This window comes from Schistocerca gregaria, chromosome X, assembly GCF_023897955.1.
Source record: "Schistocerca gregaria isolate iqSchGreg1 chromosome X, iqSchGreg1.2, whole genome shotgun sequence".
NCBI lineage: Eukaryota > Metazoa > Arthropoda > Insecta > Orthoptera > Acrididae > Schistocerca > Schistocerca gregaria.
This window is the reverse complement of record NC_064931.1, coordinates 234,455,218-234,474,082: the sequence shown is the minus strand read 5'-3', so window position 1 is coordinate 234,474,082 and position 18,865 is coordinate 234,455,218. Positions and strand designations below refer to the sequence as shown.

Here is an 18,865-nt window from a genome sequence, read left to right as displayed (position 1 = left end):
CTGATGAAAATCTCTCAGGTTTCCATCCAGGTGACAGTTTTATAAAACTGCGATTTATTCGATGAGTGACATACTCATCATCTTCTTCGCCAGAATAATACGAATTATGCTATGATAAATATGTTACATTTTGGCTACAGTTGTAGATTTTTTTACTTATTTTACTTACTTATATCTTTCTACTTGCGCCTCTGGGTCAAAAATTATGAAATGCATGATAAAACTGAAAGAAAATGAACAATGCCTCATCTTGATTATTTATGCACTGTTTTAATTCTTATTTTTTTAATTATTTTCCTATTACTCAAATTGTGTCATCCTTCTCAGCGCTATACCACTAGTGGCCAGAAGATGATGAGTATGTCACTCGTCAAAAAGTCATGGTTTTATAATACTGCCACTCTGCTGCAAACCAGAGAGCTTCTCATCAGATGTATGCGATGACAAAATCTACGTTCACATATGCAGTCATTATATCCAGAAGGTAGGTTATTAGAACCTGATGTACTTCTTCAGACTCGGTCAGTCAGTTCTATTAAGTGTCTTAGAAATAGTTGACAACAGGTCTATTATGACAGACAATATAGTGATACTCTACATTACTATAGTTGGTTTATGTCATACTCACAGCTTTTTGACCTCAATCTTGAGACTACCCTCGAAGTTAAGATGTTATTGTGTCTAATTATTACCGGGGACTAAAGAGGGATTCCACTAGTGGTATAGCGCTGAGAAGGATGACACAATTTGAGTAATAGGAAAATTATAAAAAAATAAGAATTAAAACAGTGCATAAATAATCAAGATGAGGCATTGTTCATTTTCTTTCAGTTTTATCATGCATTTCATAATTTTTGACCCAGAGGTGCAAGTAGAAAGATATAAGTAAGTAAAATAAGTAAAAAAATCTACAACTGTAGCCAAAATGTAACATATTTATCATAGCATAATTCGTATTAAAAAATTAACTAATAAGGTCAATCTAACAGCTAAAATAACAATTATGTGCCTGGAAACACCAATAACAATAAATTATTTTATTGGGGTAAGTAACAAAATTCAGTGTCATGTATTCAATTTCCATTCATCATATTACGCATAAAAGTGTTCATGTAAGAGTAATGTCTAATGGTAAGTATTTGATTATACTGATATTGAAACTAAATTTGAAGAAAAACATTACATGTAATATGAATGTAGTATCTATACATAACATTAAACCTGTAGTGTTAATAAATAACCGTATCAATGTTGGGATGAGCATATGAGAATTATTAATGGATTCAGTGTACAAATTTCATTAAGATGTTATGATGCCAGGGTATAAAAACGATACTGAATTACGTTATCACAATACAGAGTTACATAATAATATATATAATGATGTATATAACGATATGATAATGGTAATTAATGATTTTGATACAAATGAGTATCCATCTAACATATTCCACAAGAAAATTAAAAATTCAAAAACAGTAAGTGCAGGAAATGGAAAAGCAACAGTTTGGAAGAAAGGATAAGCTGTTATCTTACATTTAATCTAACATTGTCGGCATTAATCATTTAAGAATATTTTTATAACCTTCAATTTTACGTTATAACGAAAATAAGTGATGAAATTTGATGTAAATATTTATGATTTAGTGTTCACATAACACCTGTAATTCTGATAGTCTGAAGATTATTGAAACTGCAGATGCATTGCTAATGCTATACCACTTGCTTATCCTGCCTAAGATTCTGTCTTGTAGCAAAGAACTAAGCTTAAAATCTATCAGTTTTATCATGAGAATTGAGGAGCTACTTGAAAGAGTTTGGAAAAGGAAACAAAATTACAGTGAGAAATGAGTGCTAAATATATGCCTATTCTGATCATATCTAGTGGGGGCATATCATCCCAAAACAAAGATCTTAATAACCATCACATGAAGTGAGTTTTAGTGGATTTTGCTTAATTTCAAGAATGTGGCAGAAACGAGGAAGAGTGAGGCAAAACTAACCTCTATGTGGCTGAGTGTGGAACTATATGGTTACATTGGTGTCTGTCACTGGGCACAGTGCCAGGAAGGTGGCCCTACACAGCCATGCTGTGCAGTGTGCTGCAAATTTGATTCCGCAGAACATCTGAAACAATGTACATGCACACAATCTGTACCAAACGTAGTAACAAGATAACAATGATTTACATAAATATATTGATATTGAAAATCTGTTGTTTTGGTGATGATATTTTATTCACTTGCTCATTTTCGTTATTATACCCTTCCACCTTCAGATGTGCTTGTGGCAGTTCGACTCAGCCATAACACTGAAATACACAAAGTGATCGAAAACTTAACCGCACTGGTAATCAGCAATGCTACTGAAAGAACAAATTAAGTTAGTTCTTTTGTATATCAATATAAATTCAAAACATACAGTATCCAAAGTTTCTTGCCTGCTTTGCAGGCAAGAGTAAATTAAGTGCAGTCAGAAAAATGGCTGAATAGATTATCAATGAAGGATATATTAATGAAAGAAAACTGAACCACTCCCCATCCCCAACCCTGAGGTTCAATCCATCAAGATGAATCAAACCTAAACAGCAATTGAAATATCCTCATCTTTCGTTTATGGGCCAATTCTAAAATGTTGCAAGAATAAAGGGTCTTAATTGCTGATTTCTTTTTTCCCTCAAGAACTGCCTAACTTGGATGGCACTGTTTTACTACAATAATGAATTGTCCTTAAACTCTGCTGTCTCTACATGTTTTGATCATCTTATTACAGCTTCTGTGTCTCATTCAAATTGAACCTTGTAGCATACGGTGTTGAATGTTTTATGAATTAATCTACAGTTTGTAACACTGAAACAATTTGATAAACAGCTGGTAAAATTAGATATATCGCTTATGTAAATGGTAAATGTGATATGCTGTGAACATTAAGCATGCCTTATACTTGAATGTCAAATGTCTTAATAAATTTTCTTTTATTTTGTATTTTACATCTCGCTATCAAAGATGAAGTTAAAAATAAATGCTTTGGTAATAGATGGTAAGGAAAAATTTTACAGCAAAAGTCAGCATGAAGCGCTTTTTAAAATTTCGGAGTATTTTGCTTTCCTGTGCTATTAATTACGGTCGGTTTGTGTGTTTATCATGCAAGAGACATTTTGTCTAGGGTAGATGTTGGACACATTAATTCTCACTAAAAAGGAACTTTGTTCACTGATTAAAAGTCAGAATTAGAGGAAAAGGCATATCATGCAGCACAGGTCGCATTCAGGCCATTACTGGAAGCACACTCAGTGCACACACAATGCTAAAGATGAAGCGTTAGCGACCTGAATATTAATACTTGCTAAACATTGCAACGCTCCAACTGAACCGTATTTTTTGACTGTCTTAATTTTTCAGTGTAGACCATGCCTAAGAATACCATGCTTTCAGTTAACAAGAGTGTGGGTTCACAAATCAAATTGTCAGATAGCGAAAGATTCGCAACCAAAACATAATTTAAGCTAAGGAAATAGGCAAATATTATGCATGTACATTCTGCTGCATGTGGGACGCTGTTTGATAAGCCATCGTCTAAATCATAAATGCTTAGAAAGTAAGTGGCTCTTTCATTAAACTTATCCAGTTTAAGTTTATTGACTTCCCACATGCATACAGACATTGTTTGCCACAATCTGCCCTAACACTTATGGATCACAGATCAATGGTCACATAAAGTGATGGTGCAGTGATAGGGAGCCTGATAACGGATCTACTACTGTAACGGCTTCTGTATCACTTCAACGTAAACAGCAGTGAGAACATAGAGACAAAGACAGGGCTGTGGCTAACTGTATCTTCTAAGTGACTCGGTGAAGCTGCATTGATAAAGTTATTGTGATATTAGATCCCAACTTACAGGTGATACTACAATGTGCATTCTTTTACAGTTTCTTAGTACCCATAGCTTCCCTTATAAACTTTGTGCAATTATTGTATCATCATATGCGCATAAAGTGTTCACTAAATTATTGTGACCAGTATTAAAAATGTAGGCACAATGAAATAAGGCTCACTGTTCATTAAGTGTAGTTGGCTGTTGATTCACATGATGGAGAGGAAAACTAAAATGGTCGCACAGATTTGTCAATGGGAATTCGCACATTAGGAAAGTATTTTCCCCTATTCATTAACAAACGCTTGTTGCTATGAGACTTGCCTGTGAAGATACTCCATGATCACATCCTTCTCAAAACTAACAGATAACATTTATGCATTATTGTTATGTCTGACGATGTATTCGTTGTAGTACAGTCAACAGTATTTCCTAATAGTTTTAATGACTATAGCAAGGAGCTCTCAGTCACTTTGTACATTAATGTCTGGTGTGTACATTAGGATGAAGAGCAAATTAGGTGTTTGCTCTAAGCGGTAAGTCTAGAGGTGATTTTAATTACGTGGCTTAGAGTGACTTACAGTTTCTGTGTTGGCTGCCATTATCACAAATGGAGTAAGCACTAGTTACATGTAAACTATAATTACAAGAGACTACATAATGGAGTCTATATCATGTTTCTTACCTACTGCCGACGTCAGTCATCAAGGGTCCTGCTCCTGTCTCCAGTGTTTCAGGTTCACGACTCTGACCAACATAGTTACCTGAATCTTCAGAACTGGAAGATCTAGGCTTGACGTTGTCCAGATCTTTGACACAGATCGCAGTGCAGTCACATTGGGCATTATTTGCTTTCAATTGGACGCATTCTGCTCGTTGTTTTGCACCATCGGTTCTGGAAACTTCTATAGCATTATCATAGATGGATTCCGTCTTACGTACCGTCTGATGATCGGTCCTTGGAAGAGAAAAAAGGTAAGTACAGTTAGCGTATCTTCATAGAACTTACCACTTTACAACGAGAAGTTTCATTTTTGTCTAGACTGCGACTCAGGTAGAAGCTTTTCAGTTTAGATATGGATCCTCTACCAGGCAGGCAAAATTAAGTTGACAGAAGAACCTATGAATATCTTACCTTTGGGCATTTTGATTATATTGCAGTTCGGCGATGGTCGGTACTACAGCATCTTTGCTTTCAGTTTTCAATTCGGGCATGGATTCACAAGATCTCTTCTCCCAAGAAACTGTCACCTGTGTAACAAGTATAATAAAAGTGTGCTACTGTAGATTTTACAATTCCAGTCATTATCAGCTTTTGGCAGATTTTACTTGAATTTCATAAAAAAATTCTTAAAGATATTGCAAACAGTGGTGAAAATCATGCGAAACAACGAAAGATATCGTAATGTGTCTAAATTGTGGCCGCTTGATGGAAACCCTCTTAGAAGATCGAATATTACGGTGGCCGTTTGTAGTTTTGCTTCTTTGTCTTCCGCATGACAGCTATAATGTAACTTCTTGCCTCTTGTAATGTACAGCTGTCTAAAATGTGATGGGATAGGAAAGTATAAACTGCCGTGTGACACCGATACCATGTAAAAGCGCATGGATGCATAGTCTGCAATAAAGTACTAGTATGATCATGAATGCAGGAAGATAATTGTTGGGATTTGGCAGATGAAGACGATGCGTGGCATATGACATCCCAGATTCTCAGAAGCTTAATAATCATCGGTCTGCCGTGTCAAGAAAGCTCTGTAAGTGTCAATTACGGGAAATTTCTTCCCACCGTGATGTGCCCAGCCACCCCATTTCTGGACACAGTTGTGGAAGCCTGATGAACATTGTCCGTACTAACAGGCAAGTAACATTGCCACACCTCACGTTTGCCGGAAATGAAGGATAAATAACAGATTATCCGATGAGATGCGTGCTACGACGTTTGACGTACCTGAGATACGGAAGCAGAAGTTCAACGGGATTGCTCTCAGAATCAGCTTGACATAGGGAAAGGCCCTATAGTGGGTAAGGCTCAGATATTGACACCTGGGTGAGTTGGAGTGACACAAGGCCTTCCATCCAAGAATTTCAATAGCTGCAGAAGAACTGTGCAACATGATAGTGATACAATAAAGTAGTGAAACGAAATGTTAAACTGTGGATTGTATCCAGTGGAGAAACGCACTCAGTCAGTGGTGATTCTTATGATCGGTTGCTAAGTGTCATACACATCTTTAAAGAACAGCATACGTACTAACCATGGTGGTTTGTAGTAAGACAATTTGCCAAGATACATAGCTGGTTTTTGGTTTTGGTGGAGGGTGGTCTCAGTAATGTATTACGTAGTTTATTAGAAACCTTTTACATACAAAAATAATCTTAATCACTCCGAAATACATCCGGAGGTAGGTACTGTATACGTCACTCTCATTTCATGAATTTCGACATACTAAAGGAGGTCCTACAAGATATACGAAGCACTTTTTAAGTTTTCAGTATCTGTGCTGGGCGGGAGATTATTTACGACAATATTTGCAATCACTTAGCTATCTCGATGCATGATGTTTCTATGTCAGCACATTAAGAAAGAAAATTCATCGGTATGAGCGATTGGGGAAATCTTTGGTGATCAACGATTACTTATTGTTTCCTAATATTTGTTGGATATAAAGCTTTGCTCACCCAAACAAGAAGATTCATTGAAAAAGTTTGGATTCAAAAATTGTAATATCGCGGGTAAAGCGCTCAAACTGTAAAAAGATTTTAGTGAATGAGTATGAGACCAGACAAGCGCATGTGACTGAGATGTAAGTTTCTAAAGCGGCAAAAAACCGACTTAAATAAAAGATCCTTGGGAACGTCATTCAGCTGGCATATCGACAGAAAAAGTCGTGAACGTGAACAATCTTGTTCTGGAAACCCACAAACAGATTATCGAAGATGTTAGTAGCCATCTAAAGAAATTTTATCTGAAGAACGAACGTGAAGACCACATTCGAGACAAGAGTTTTTATAACGAACAAGAGTAACATCACAGGGAAGTCTGCATAAAATGTGAAACGTAATGTCAGTTGAATCCAGACATTCGTTGCAATATTCAGAATAGCGGCGAAAGTTTAGCTTCTGATGACGATCCCAAGTCATGGCTTTTAAGGGAAAAACTTATGTGATGATGGAACTGCATAAGGAGAAGGTGAACTGAAAATGTCGTTGTTAATACACTTGAGGACATTTTGGACAGCATGTCATTGGTAGGTAGGCGTTGACTTTTGACATTTACACCCGCAATTTCATGATTACTGGTGGCTGGATTACAGTCGGTGAAATAAGCCGATAAGTTAAAATTGTGTAGTAACCATTCGTTACAGTACCCGATACATACCCCGTACAAAACGACAGCCGAAGTACAAAACAGAATTAACAGGTTCTTTTCATATCCTTGTACATTTCTTGCTCTTACCGTTTCCTCAAGTATTGTATCTAAAAGGCTACAATCTTATGGTGGTGCGAAGTTCTCTGTCTTCAAGTTCGTAACCCTGTATCCTTACTACTACGCCGAATTTCATGCATTTAAGTCTCTGAAAAATTTGTGTTGATCATACTGTCGAACCGAGGAATTTTCTCTAAAGTACAAAGTGCAGTGATCTCATACGTGAGGCGATGAACCTTATACGCTGCTCTTCGACACAGTGCTAGCAATTTACATGCGATCTTGTAAATAAAAGTGCATATCGTAACAGAACCACTCTTTTCCAGCAAGTGTCGTTGTTTCAACACCTATCTTCACACAGCAAACATCTCGCGCAAGGTTTCGCAGTTTGCGGTAGTATTACAACATCATGACCTACATGTCTGTTTACGATGAACCTTTGCAATTTAAGGAAATAGACATGCTTGGAACTTTTAAAATGCTAGTTAAGAAGAGCATGATTTCACCATAAAAGGCAACAAAGTTCGAGGGAAGAGTGGCCGCCTCCTGGACGATTTTTTTCAGCAACGAAGAATGCAGCGTTGGAAGCAGCCATTTTCATGTCTCTTAATTCGATATGGAATGTTCTGCACACTATCGACAGGCGAGTTGCTATTCACAGTGTTCGTCCACAGAGCCTTGCTACGACGAGGCAACCATTGCAACAAGAACGACATCACATTATAATTAACAGCATAAAGCTTCGGAGTATGTCCTCTAATTCTGCTCTATATAATCACCCTTTCTGTGGAAATTATTCAGTTTTGCACCAGACAGACATAGCCATTCGTAGACGTACTAAATATATTTCAGGTGGCACCGTGTTTGGCGCACTGGATTCGCACTGGGAAGGACGACTGTTCAAATTCTCGTCCTGGCATCCATATTTAGGTTTTCCACGATTTCCCTAAATCTATTATGACAAATGCGAAGATGGTTCCATTTAAAAGGGAGTGGCCCATTTTTCTTTGCCTTCATTCAGTGATTCCAGCTTGTGCTCCGTCTCTAATGACCTTGTTGTCAATAGGACGTTAACCTCTAATCTACCTGATGAATGGCATTTATATTAGAAAATATAACTACCTTGTACATGGAAATGTACTTTCGAGGTTTTGTCTGACGAATATGGTACTGCTAAAACAAATAACCTAACCATTCAGAGTCATGGAGGACCAAACGCAGTATTGCTGTGCACGTCGCTGGACCAGTTATTTCGTTTAGTGTAGTGTCAAAACAAAAATGCATATACAAAATAAGGCTTACTGAAAGGACTGATAATTGCAGACTTAGAAAAAAAAGTGGTTCAAATAGCTCTGAGCACTATGGGACTTTAGAGCTGAGGTCATCAGTCCCCTAGAACTTAGAACTACTTAAACCTAACTAACCTAAGGACATCACACACATCCATGCCCGAGGCAGGATTCGAACCTAGCGATCGTTGCGGTCGCGTGGTTCCAGACTGTAGCGCCTAGAACCGCTCGAACACTCCGGCCGGCTGCAGACTTTCGTGGAAGGATGAGAATACTGAGGGAACAGCAGGACTTACCAACACTCCTTCGCGTCCATTAACGAAAACATCTTTGCATGTAATACCACGCACTTTTAATGGGACTGCTCTGTTCTTTCCATGTGCTTCTGTTGCTTCCGGCGGCTCGTCTTTTACTCTCGGTCGTTTGACCTCGGCGTCAGCTTCGTCTGTGACGTGACGACGACGCTTTTCCTGATACTGCCGTTTATTTTCTGGATATGCAGCAGCGGCTCCAGCAGAAACCATTGGGCTGCTGACGCTCGAAGTGAAGTTCCTAGCGCCATTGCCAGGGTTTCTTGGGTCCGGAGCCTGTGTATCCGCTTCCAGACCATGCAGCCTGTGGAAAATATTACCCTCACACATTATGCACCCCTGTGTCGGTAAGTAGTTCTACAAGGCTTCCTGGAAAATTTTGAGGTGAACACAAATAGATACACAACATACAGATCAGTTCAAAAAACCTCGACATGAAATAAGAAATAAATGTGAAGCTCAGGGAAACGTGGAGTTACACACAGCTATTCGAATCCAACACGATAACTTGTATACGAAGCTGGTCGACGGACATACGACTACTACGAGGATATTGAGACACACTGAATCACAAAAAAAACCATTGCCTTAAATGCCAGAGTGTCGTGTTGCTGAAAGTGAAGTGAAAATATACTGAAAGGTATGTTGAGGACGATACATAGTGGTTACTTTACAAGCACAATTCTGTGATCGTGTAGCGAAACAGTATTGTTAAAACGTTAATGCACTCGCCTGCTAGGAATATCGTAGCTAAAAAAGATAAATCGTGGTCGTTCTAAATACTCTTGAAGAAAGGAGATAAATTTGATGCTGTCGGCGAAACTGGTGTCAGAGTGGCTTCATGGAATTCGGCAACTGAGCTACCTACCTGATCCAGCGTAGCCTCCATGGGCCTACATGAGCTTCGGGGACACATGGTGCTCTTCATTCGCATACACACTTGTCGCATCACGTAATTGGTATTGGATGAGAACCTTTTAAGAGGTTACGCATTTAGCAGGCTTACAACTCGAAAGTTGGGACATCATACGTTCTCTCCTGCCTTACGATGTCAAAAGTTTTGAGGGAAAACCTGTTCATGTTTTCTGGCTTTTATACACTCTCTATTAACAGTACTTTATAAAAACACTTTATAAAAACATTTCTGGTATTCAATACAGTCTAGTTGACTCGTGCGAATGATTCGCACTGTATCCTGGTGACCGATAGGTAATATAGAAATGCAGGAACAAGTAAATACAAATAATTATTAATAGAAAGTACAACGTTGCAATACCAAAATACAGTATAAAGGCAGGTGTAAGTTGGTGCAACTCCTGCAGGAGGTTGGGAATTTACAGTCGCGTGATAAACCTGACAATGTATTTTGAAACAATATGGACCACTGTCAGTAATATCAACAGAATTACACTGCAGTGAAGCAAATGCCAGGGCATTGTTCAACTGTCTGATATTTCCTAGGTAGTTCTTACTATCGTCACAATGCTTCTCTATGAGTTTGCGACGCTCTTCACAAACTTCAATGGGCTGTAAGTTCACCTTTGCCTTGTGGCAACACATAGTAGCTGATTTGTCACTGAACTCCGCAGCAAACAACGACTACTTCGTAAGCACATTTGGTCCGTCTTACCAACGTTTTGAGTTTTAAATTCATCGTCTTTAGTGAAAAGACAGGCAGAACAATAAGTTTTTGAAAGCTTATATACTTGTCTTCTAGCACTGATAGTTTGATGCAGATGAAGCATGTAAGTCGGTGACACAAAGTCGTTACTAACTTGTGCCGTTGACCATTAAACCCAACTGCTCTGCGACCGTCCTGAGCTTCTTTGACGTGCTGAATTCGAAGTGTTCTTTTTTCGTCACTGTGTCTGGCATTTCATTTTCTTGCGTCTGTGACACGTTGCAATAAGTATCCTATGAATCACATTAATGTTGATTGTTTTTATTTTATTCCCCGTGCAGACTCTAACAAACAGTTATGTTACGTGGCAATGATTGAGGAAAGTATAAATCAGCAGATTCTTCAAAACGGTAACTTAAAACCGTGTGATTCCTATCCATTTTGCAGGGGGAGCAGTTAGAGAAACATGTTCATCACGAATAGCTACGCGGCACTCTCAGCGAAGATATTAGGTGCAGACAAAGTGCTGAGGCAGCGCAGTGCATGAGGGGCTCTGATACACGTCTTCACTGTAGGCAGGTTTGGCGTTATCACGCGGTAAGGACGGTCAGAATATCTCTTAACAAGACCCGACGCCCCCCTGACTCCTGCAACCCGCATAACTCGTGCGCTTACAGACCGACAGAGCACGAAATTGAGTCTCGAGTAAGCAACTTGTTTATACTGGATCTCCAAGAGTTGACGTGTACGCCGTAGTAGACTCTACACTTATGAACAAAGCGCTCTCTAGCGGCTGTTACGCCTACATGTGACTGCCAAAAGCTTCAGAAAATGTTCACATATGAAAATGCTGCGTTATTTTAATGATGGGGGGATGAGGGGAGGAAAGCCTGAAAGAAATTGTTCATGGATTCTAATGCACATATTTCGGAAAAAGTGATGAGCGCTCCACCGTTCTGGTCTCAGAAGAGCCACTAGTGCCCGACCGACTGCCATGTCGTCCTCAGACAACAGTGTCATTTGTTTGCTGTATGGAAGGGCGTGGCGTCAGTGATTCGCTCTTCCGGTCGCTGTCGACTTTGCAGACCTTGAGAGTCGCTACTTCCCATTCAAGTAACTCCTCAATTTGCCATCAAGAATCTGAGTGGATCCCGTTCCTACCCTCCTCCTCCTCCTGCCCCCCTCAAAAATGAAAAGTCCCTGGCAGTATCAGGAATTGAATTCGGTCCCCCTACATGGAAGTCAGCCATGCTCGCTAACCCACGGAAGTGGGGTAATTCACGTAAAAATTACATAACTTCCTTGAAAATGTGTATGTAATAACAGATTTGAGCTTTAAAATGAAGCTTTAAACATATGTAACCACATAAAGCGACTGGGAATCGGATATATTTGGAAGAAAGTAAGCTGCGAAAACCGCTATCAGTACAAATCTCACTAATTTACTCGGAAGTCATACCTGTTCGTTGTTTGCATCCATACCTTCCACTTTAATCGCAAACAAGGTATCCCTCTCGACAGTTCTTGCTGATGTTTGAGGAAAAGTTCTGTAAAGTTCTAGATTCATTTCCTTGCACTTAAAAAACTTGTAGCACTTAAAATACTGTAAACATCCAGTCCCCAGAAAAAGATATTTCTTACGCTAGAGCTTTGTAATATCATATTTTCGTAGAATACAAGTTACACTATTACAATCATCAAATGCGGCGCTCTTGTATGTGCAAGTGCTGAATAAACCTTGGTTAAATGAAGTTAGTGTTCGTCATTCATCTAACTATCCCTTGTTCTACGTGATAATATTGTGATACACCTCCATCAACAACAGAAATTCCGCTTCGTAGTTCACCGACATCATGAGCTACACCACCGACAAGTTGTCGCCTTCGGAAAGTAGCGCAAGCTATACCGAATTGTAACTCTAAATCTAGTAAACATTATGAAAGGTGTTTTCTTTTACAGTAATTGGCACATATAAAAATATTAACGCTTTTAAAAAATATTAGGCTAATTTTCTCATTTTTCGAATTATTTGAGATGGACGTCGCACGTGTTTAAGAACCGTTTTCGGTGTACCTGCATACTGGCAATTCTTATTTTCTGTGTACGCATTAAATAAGAACTACGAAATATTTTGGATAGAAGAGATAATATCAGTATTAAGAAAAGAAAGATTCATACATTCTTAAACATTTCGGATAAAGTAATCGCCCACTAGGAAGATGTTTCGTTAAGTTATGCATCAGCACGGTGCCTGCGATTGAAGTGACGCAATGGCTACAATATTATACTCTTCGTATTAGGGGCTCAAATCTCCATCCGACGATTCATCTTATGTCTTCCGTCTTTCCTTTATTCGCTAAATGTAAATTCTGGGACGGTACTCAAGTCTGTCTCTAGTTGCTATAATGTCGACTGCGCATTAAACCCAATACTTTCATGACCGCAGATTGGTAATTACAGCCAGTTATTCAGCTTTTGTCACACCTGTGACGGTATTCGCTAAAGGTGGGCGTTCTTCGCGCCAGGATTAGGCAGTTATTTTCTTTTCTTTGTGTGCTCCGATAGTTTCCTTACGAAACACCATAATGAACTTCCAAAAGAAGATGTCATGCTGGCTTTTGTAATCCTGATCGTATGCGTGTTGCCATATACGTGCTCTGCGTTACAACGTTCATTTCAATAAGACGTATACATCTTATTTGAGCAGTGGTGTTTTGATGGCAAACCAGCATGTTTGCAAGTACCTCACCTTCGCGCTCTTATCTTTGCTTGTGGCGCGTACTGAGCCTTGACCGCCTATCTTTGCCGGAGGAGTTAACTGGAGGCACTCGCCAAGGATGTGACAGTTGGTGTTCGATGTTACCTGAGGCCGGAGTGTGCGTGTAGTGGAGCGGGAACCGACCACGTGTAAGGGGCAGCTTGGTAGGGAGCCTATCCTGTCGCCTGTGAGGAAGCTTGTTTCTGCCTTGGGTTGCGTGCTGCAAGTTCCCGACGCGGCTGTCTACGGTCGTCCGCTGCCTTATTGCCGCCTGCTGTACCCGACGCAGGCCATATCGGACGTTAAGTGAGATTTTACATAGGGCATGTCTGTGAAGGTGAAGAGGGCTGCTACTTCACTTCTGGTAACTATTAGCGCATGGATGTTACCATTGAAGTAAAGGTGTGCCTATGAAGAGTTCATGGTGCTTAAGACAGGTGTTAAATATTAATATAATGCACGAGCGTGCCTCTTCCTGCTCGTGAGAAACTGTTGTTTGATGTAATATGTAATCAGCTGCAAGACCACAATCTGTTTATCGAATATACTGCTTTCGAGTGTTTGGTAGCCTTAGCGTGGTGATCACCAGTAAAGCTTATAATGAAATATTCAAAATTGTGCTCGTTACGGTTTACACCGAACAATCGACCATAGGAGTTCACGTAATTTTATTGTGACTAAAATTGGAGTGCCCGCCGGCCTTGATAGTAATTGCAAGTTTTTTAATATCTTAATAGCAGGCAATTCTCCTTAAGGTTATTGATGAGATTTGTGCTGTTGGTTGTACCTTGTCTGTGTAGTTCATTCGTAGTGGGTACAAAGGCAGTGTGCCGATTTATTAGTGGATTGCCCTGCGGACCTGTTGAGTGCGCTTGTTAAATATTACAGTTGGCTGACTGGTGTTTTGGAGTAAGCACTACCTTTCCACCTATGGGTACCGGGCCTGTGAAATCCTGTGTAGCGGGAGGTGACTCCGGGTCGAAGCTCGAGAAGTGGGTCTTCTACGAAGTGCTACCTTCTGTCTTGGCTTCTCCAAGCTAAGTTTTCGTTCTGCCCTCGAGCGACCTGGCGTCACTCCTCGCTAAATAATTCTGGCGCTAATTGTGTTTACTTGGGTATTTATTGTATTTAGTATATTTATTAATCCTTGTCACAAGAGCAATATACAATTGTGAAAGGTTGTTGCGGTGTTACTCTTAGTAACACTTCGCGCTGACTATTTGTGTTATTGAGCCTTGGAGCCGAAGTTTGAAACCTTAAGCCTTAGTGATATTGATTGACTCTTGAGTGTGAAACAAGTGCCTTTGTATTAACTTCATCCTGCTATTTATTGGGTGTATCTCTGGCAGGTTGTTATTTAGGTAAATGTTTTGAGAACATCGGGTCTCAGTGTGCGAAGACTTCTTAATTCAAGCCGTCAGGGGCATAATTGTCAGTGGTTTTAAAATTTTCTTATATATAAGATAGACTGTGTTCCATAAAAGGACATTGGTAGCAGATTCACTAAATTCTTGTGACTTACTATTCCTATTTCCTGAAGTAACCAGGAGTAAGATATTGTTGTTTTAAAGGAATTTGTTGATATGACTGCTAGATAAAACGAGTGATAACGAAAGGGGTCTAGTCCCTCCTACTGTTTCCCCATTCCCTAGTAGAAGAATGTTTCAAAAGAAGAAGTCATGCTCGTTGTTGTAATCCTGATCGTATGCGCGTTCCATATACCTGCTCTGCGTTATAACATTCATTTCAATAAGACTTATACATTTTGGTATTGCTATTTTCACTACCATTAGTGATATTGTATAGAGAAGTTTGTCCACTGATTGGTTACGAATAGGGATCCTCTGGTTCTAGTGTAAACGCATTGCTGTAAGTAAGTAACTGAAACTACGGAGGCTGGTATAAGAAGTAGAATGAAGTACTGTGATATGTAGATTCCACTAAGTATAAGCAAATTATGTGATATATCTGAGGCGTAAGGAGATGTATTAATAATTTTTTGACGAACATGACAAAAATAAATACTTACGGTTTGATTACATAGGTTCCCAGATGGACTAGCTGATAAACCCGACTACCGATAACCAGCATCTTGGGTCCAGCAGGTGGAGCTGGTGGTGGCTGCGGAGGCTGCGGGGGTGGCACTGGTGGCCTCGGCCGCGGGGGAGCAGGCGGGGGTGGGCGAGGCCTCCTCGGGTCAGGCTGCGGCTGCTGCTGCTGCTCCTCCTCCATCTCGGGCCCCAGCACTGTCCCAGCTATCAACGCCTGAAGCACAGTACATGCTCGCTGCTCTCACAACAAAACATACTTTACACCTCTCTGCTGGTTCAGATTTTACTTCTTGAGACCAAATGTCAAATTGACGATTTTACTGTCATTTTGCCATCCTGATTCAGTCCATGCTGGTAGGAATAGTTGGCCCGTAAAACACAGAGCGACTTTTCGATGTGAACGGAAAATTCAAACGACGTACAGATACCGGTAAAAGAAGTGAAAAGTTATGTACTACTTTCACGCAAAGTAATATTTGCGGGACTATCGCAAATTCATTTAGCTCAAAAATAGCAACACTGAAAATCACATTACTAATTGGTACGTAAAATTATCACATTATAAAGATTTCATGTAAATGCTTGGTCTAAACGAAGAAAATTGTTCGCAAATTGCCCGGGGAGTTTCAGCAATGAACCAGGTAACAGGTGGGTCGTAAGTAGGGAAAGATAGTATTTCTTCCCAGCTTGGTTGGATGTGTGACTGATGCTATGTGAATTTATCATACTTTGTCTTGTGCGTATCCACTGCACGTAGTCTACACGAACCAAGAAGTATATCGGATGTTAACTGCTGTGTCACAAGCAGGAATTGTATATGAACGGCGTATATACATAGGATGTAAACAAAAACTGTTTACGCTGTACCACACTGGTGTGGAGGAAGTTCAAAAAATGGTTCAAATGGCTCTGAGCACTATGGGACTCAATTGCTATGGCCATCAGTCCCCTAGAACGTAGAACTACTTAAACCTAACTAACCTAAGGACACCACACACATCCATGCCCGAGGCAGGATTCGAACCTGCGACCGTAGCAGTCGCGCGGTTCCGGACTGCGCGCCTAGAACCGCGAGACCACCGCGGCCGGCTGGAGGAAGTTGAAACGAAATATTTGACGTAATATATCTATCATGTCTAGAAGCAACCTCAAGTTAGACAACAAATGCCACATAAGCTTCAGTGCATGCACTCCACGTGATACTTACGCCACCAGCGTAGTGGAGGATCTACTGATTGTAAAACTGGCGTTTTGTAAATGTTAGCTCAAGATTAAGTGAATTTTAGCAGCGTAAAATTAACTATTAAATGTTTTTTTTCTATGGCTGTCTTCCTGTGAGACGACTGTGCTCGTGAGAGGTAAGTGTAAATGAAACTGGAAACATGACTACTTTTTGCATGACGTGTTAAAAACCGTCCTTCAGTTGCTCTTAGTTTAACTTACTGATGATAACGAAAACCGGTGGCATAAGAGGTCGTGAGGATATTAAAAATCTCGCGCCGCGTGCGCACGCTGTGACTTAGATGGATTTTGTAGACCATTTTGAGGTTGTCTTCCGGTTAGACTGACCGCAAGTGTTATACGACAAATTGTTCGCCTCGACTACCCCTTCACCATTGCGGGAAATTTTAAACAGCTATCGCATACACACTTTACACTTTATATTGTGAAGTTAGTAAATGATTTAAGTTACGTATTTTAATATGACAAAGCCTTTACTGGAAATGTATAATTAATTCTTTAATGCAGTGCAGAAGTTACACCTCACCTAAGTAATTTCGAGTTCAGAACAAAGAGAACAACATGCAACCTGCAGGAAGATTGGCACAGAATTGATGTGTTCTTGGGGTTTCTTATCGTTTGCCTACAGTATTCCATGTGTTTGTAGTAATCTCTAAACAGCATCCGTTGGTAAAGTAATCTGTTGGGCAAGTGGACGAACTTGGAAACTCCCTTTATAGGACGTAAAGGGTATACGCGCAGATATTTTTTATTGGTGACTGAGGGTAACTGAACTGATAGCATGGACAAAATCTCCATTTTTGAGTGTACTTGTCCTTTTTTAGGGTGGGTGATATTTTAATAGCAACCTGTCGTCTTAAGTAAGGGTAGAATGGTATGATTTCTACTTTGCAGCATAACACCTTAAGAGATGACTCTACTTTTGAAGGTCTACATGATATTTCTTTTTTCTCGGTTCACTATCATTTTACAGTAGTTAAAAATTTATTGAAAAACCACGCACAACCGTTTTCAAACCTTACCGTTTCAACAATCAATTTTCTTTTGCTGTTCTGTGGAATGGTTATGTTTATCTATAGATACTCCTAGAATTAAACAAATAAAAAATAGTTTGTTCGTCTTTCGAAAATACATGCTGTCTCAGTTTTTGTTCCAACTATGTCTGCGTATTGCATTCACAATCGTCCCCAGTATGGATTTTGTCATTTGTGCCAGCTGATGCCTGAGGCTAAGTCATTTCGACTGACAAACGGAAGAAACAAACACATGCGCGGAGTAAAACTCGTTCAGTTGAGAACACTTGTTTACTCATTTGCTCCCTGTTGAGTAGAAAATTCCTAACCTGGAAAGCCTCGCGTCCGTTGGACATTTAAAACATCAGAACCTACTTTGTCGTCAGTCTAAAGTACATCTGCAAGTGCGATGGCGGACGTCTGTGATACTGCAAACAAAAAATTATTAATCATAAATTATTTTATACCTTTGTTCACTCCGTTTGTGATCTAGAGGGAGGGTCGTGTTTGGTTGTCCTCTTGTTATTTTCACGATGAGCTGTTGGAGTGTAATCTGACTTAAAGGGCCATCATAGTCTGCGTTAAACTACATCATAAACAGCACATTCAACTCAGTAGTTTCAATGACAGACTTTTGACAACGTTACTGTTTACACACATTCAACATGTTTCTACCACACATAAAGTACGTAGATTTGTTTTGTGAAAGGACTATTGGTAAATAAAAAGTAACGTTACTGATGACTTCCCTCAAGAATTCAGAATGTCAGGGGACAAGAAAAGGGACAGTAAATGAAAACATCCAGATCTCAGTGTTGTGACGGGGGCAGGGGCTATGTATTGAGTATTATAACACCCAAATCATAGCAGCTGTGTCTCCAGTTAATTATACGGTCCTGAAAATATTTAACTGCAACAACGATCACAATGCACGCAATAGTAATTCCACTAAACCATGACCGAGTTCGTAATCTGCGCGGAGTTTCAGAAACACTTTCATTAATGCATGGACTGCCGTATTCTTGGAACGTCAGTACTGCGACAGCACTTTTGTTTGCGTCGTACTCTCCGCGCTTCGCCGACATTCTGGGAAGTGGGGAACTCGACTGACGTAATGCGCAACCACTTGTAGCAAGGGCCAGGCGCGAAGCATTTGACGCAGTGATAACTCAGCAGTGGATTCATGGCGTTTACTCTTCACATTCTACAATTTAATCGAGCTGAAATCTTAATGCTCATCGACTTCGACTAAACAGTTGAGTCGACGGAACAAC

At 39.8% G+C, this 18,865-nt stretch overlaps 1 protein-coding gene across 1 annotated transcript in view; it reads right to left on the bottom strand.

Moving 5' to 3' along the window:
- Positions 1–15,457, bottom strand: part of LOC126298789 (uncharacterized) — a 163,555-nt gene extending 148,098 nt beyond the window's left edge. Inside the window, exon 1 of the mRNA XM_049990250.1 lies at positions 15,315–15,457. Coding sequence (XP_049846207.1) covers positions 15,315–15,376 — 62 coding nt within the window. The 5' untranslated portion in view covers positions 15,377–15,457. The remainder of the gene's footprint in view (positions 1–15,314) is intronic.
- Positions 15,458–18,865: the final 3,408 nt, after the last annotated feature.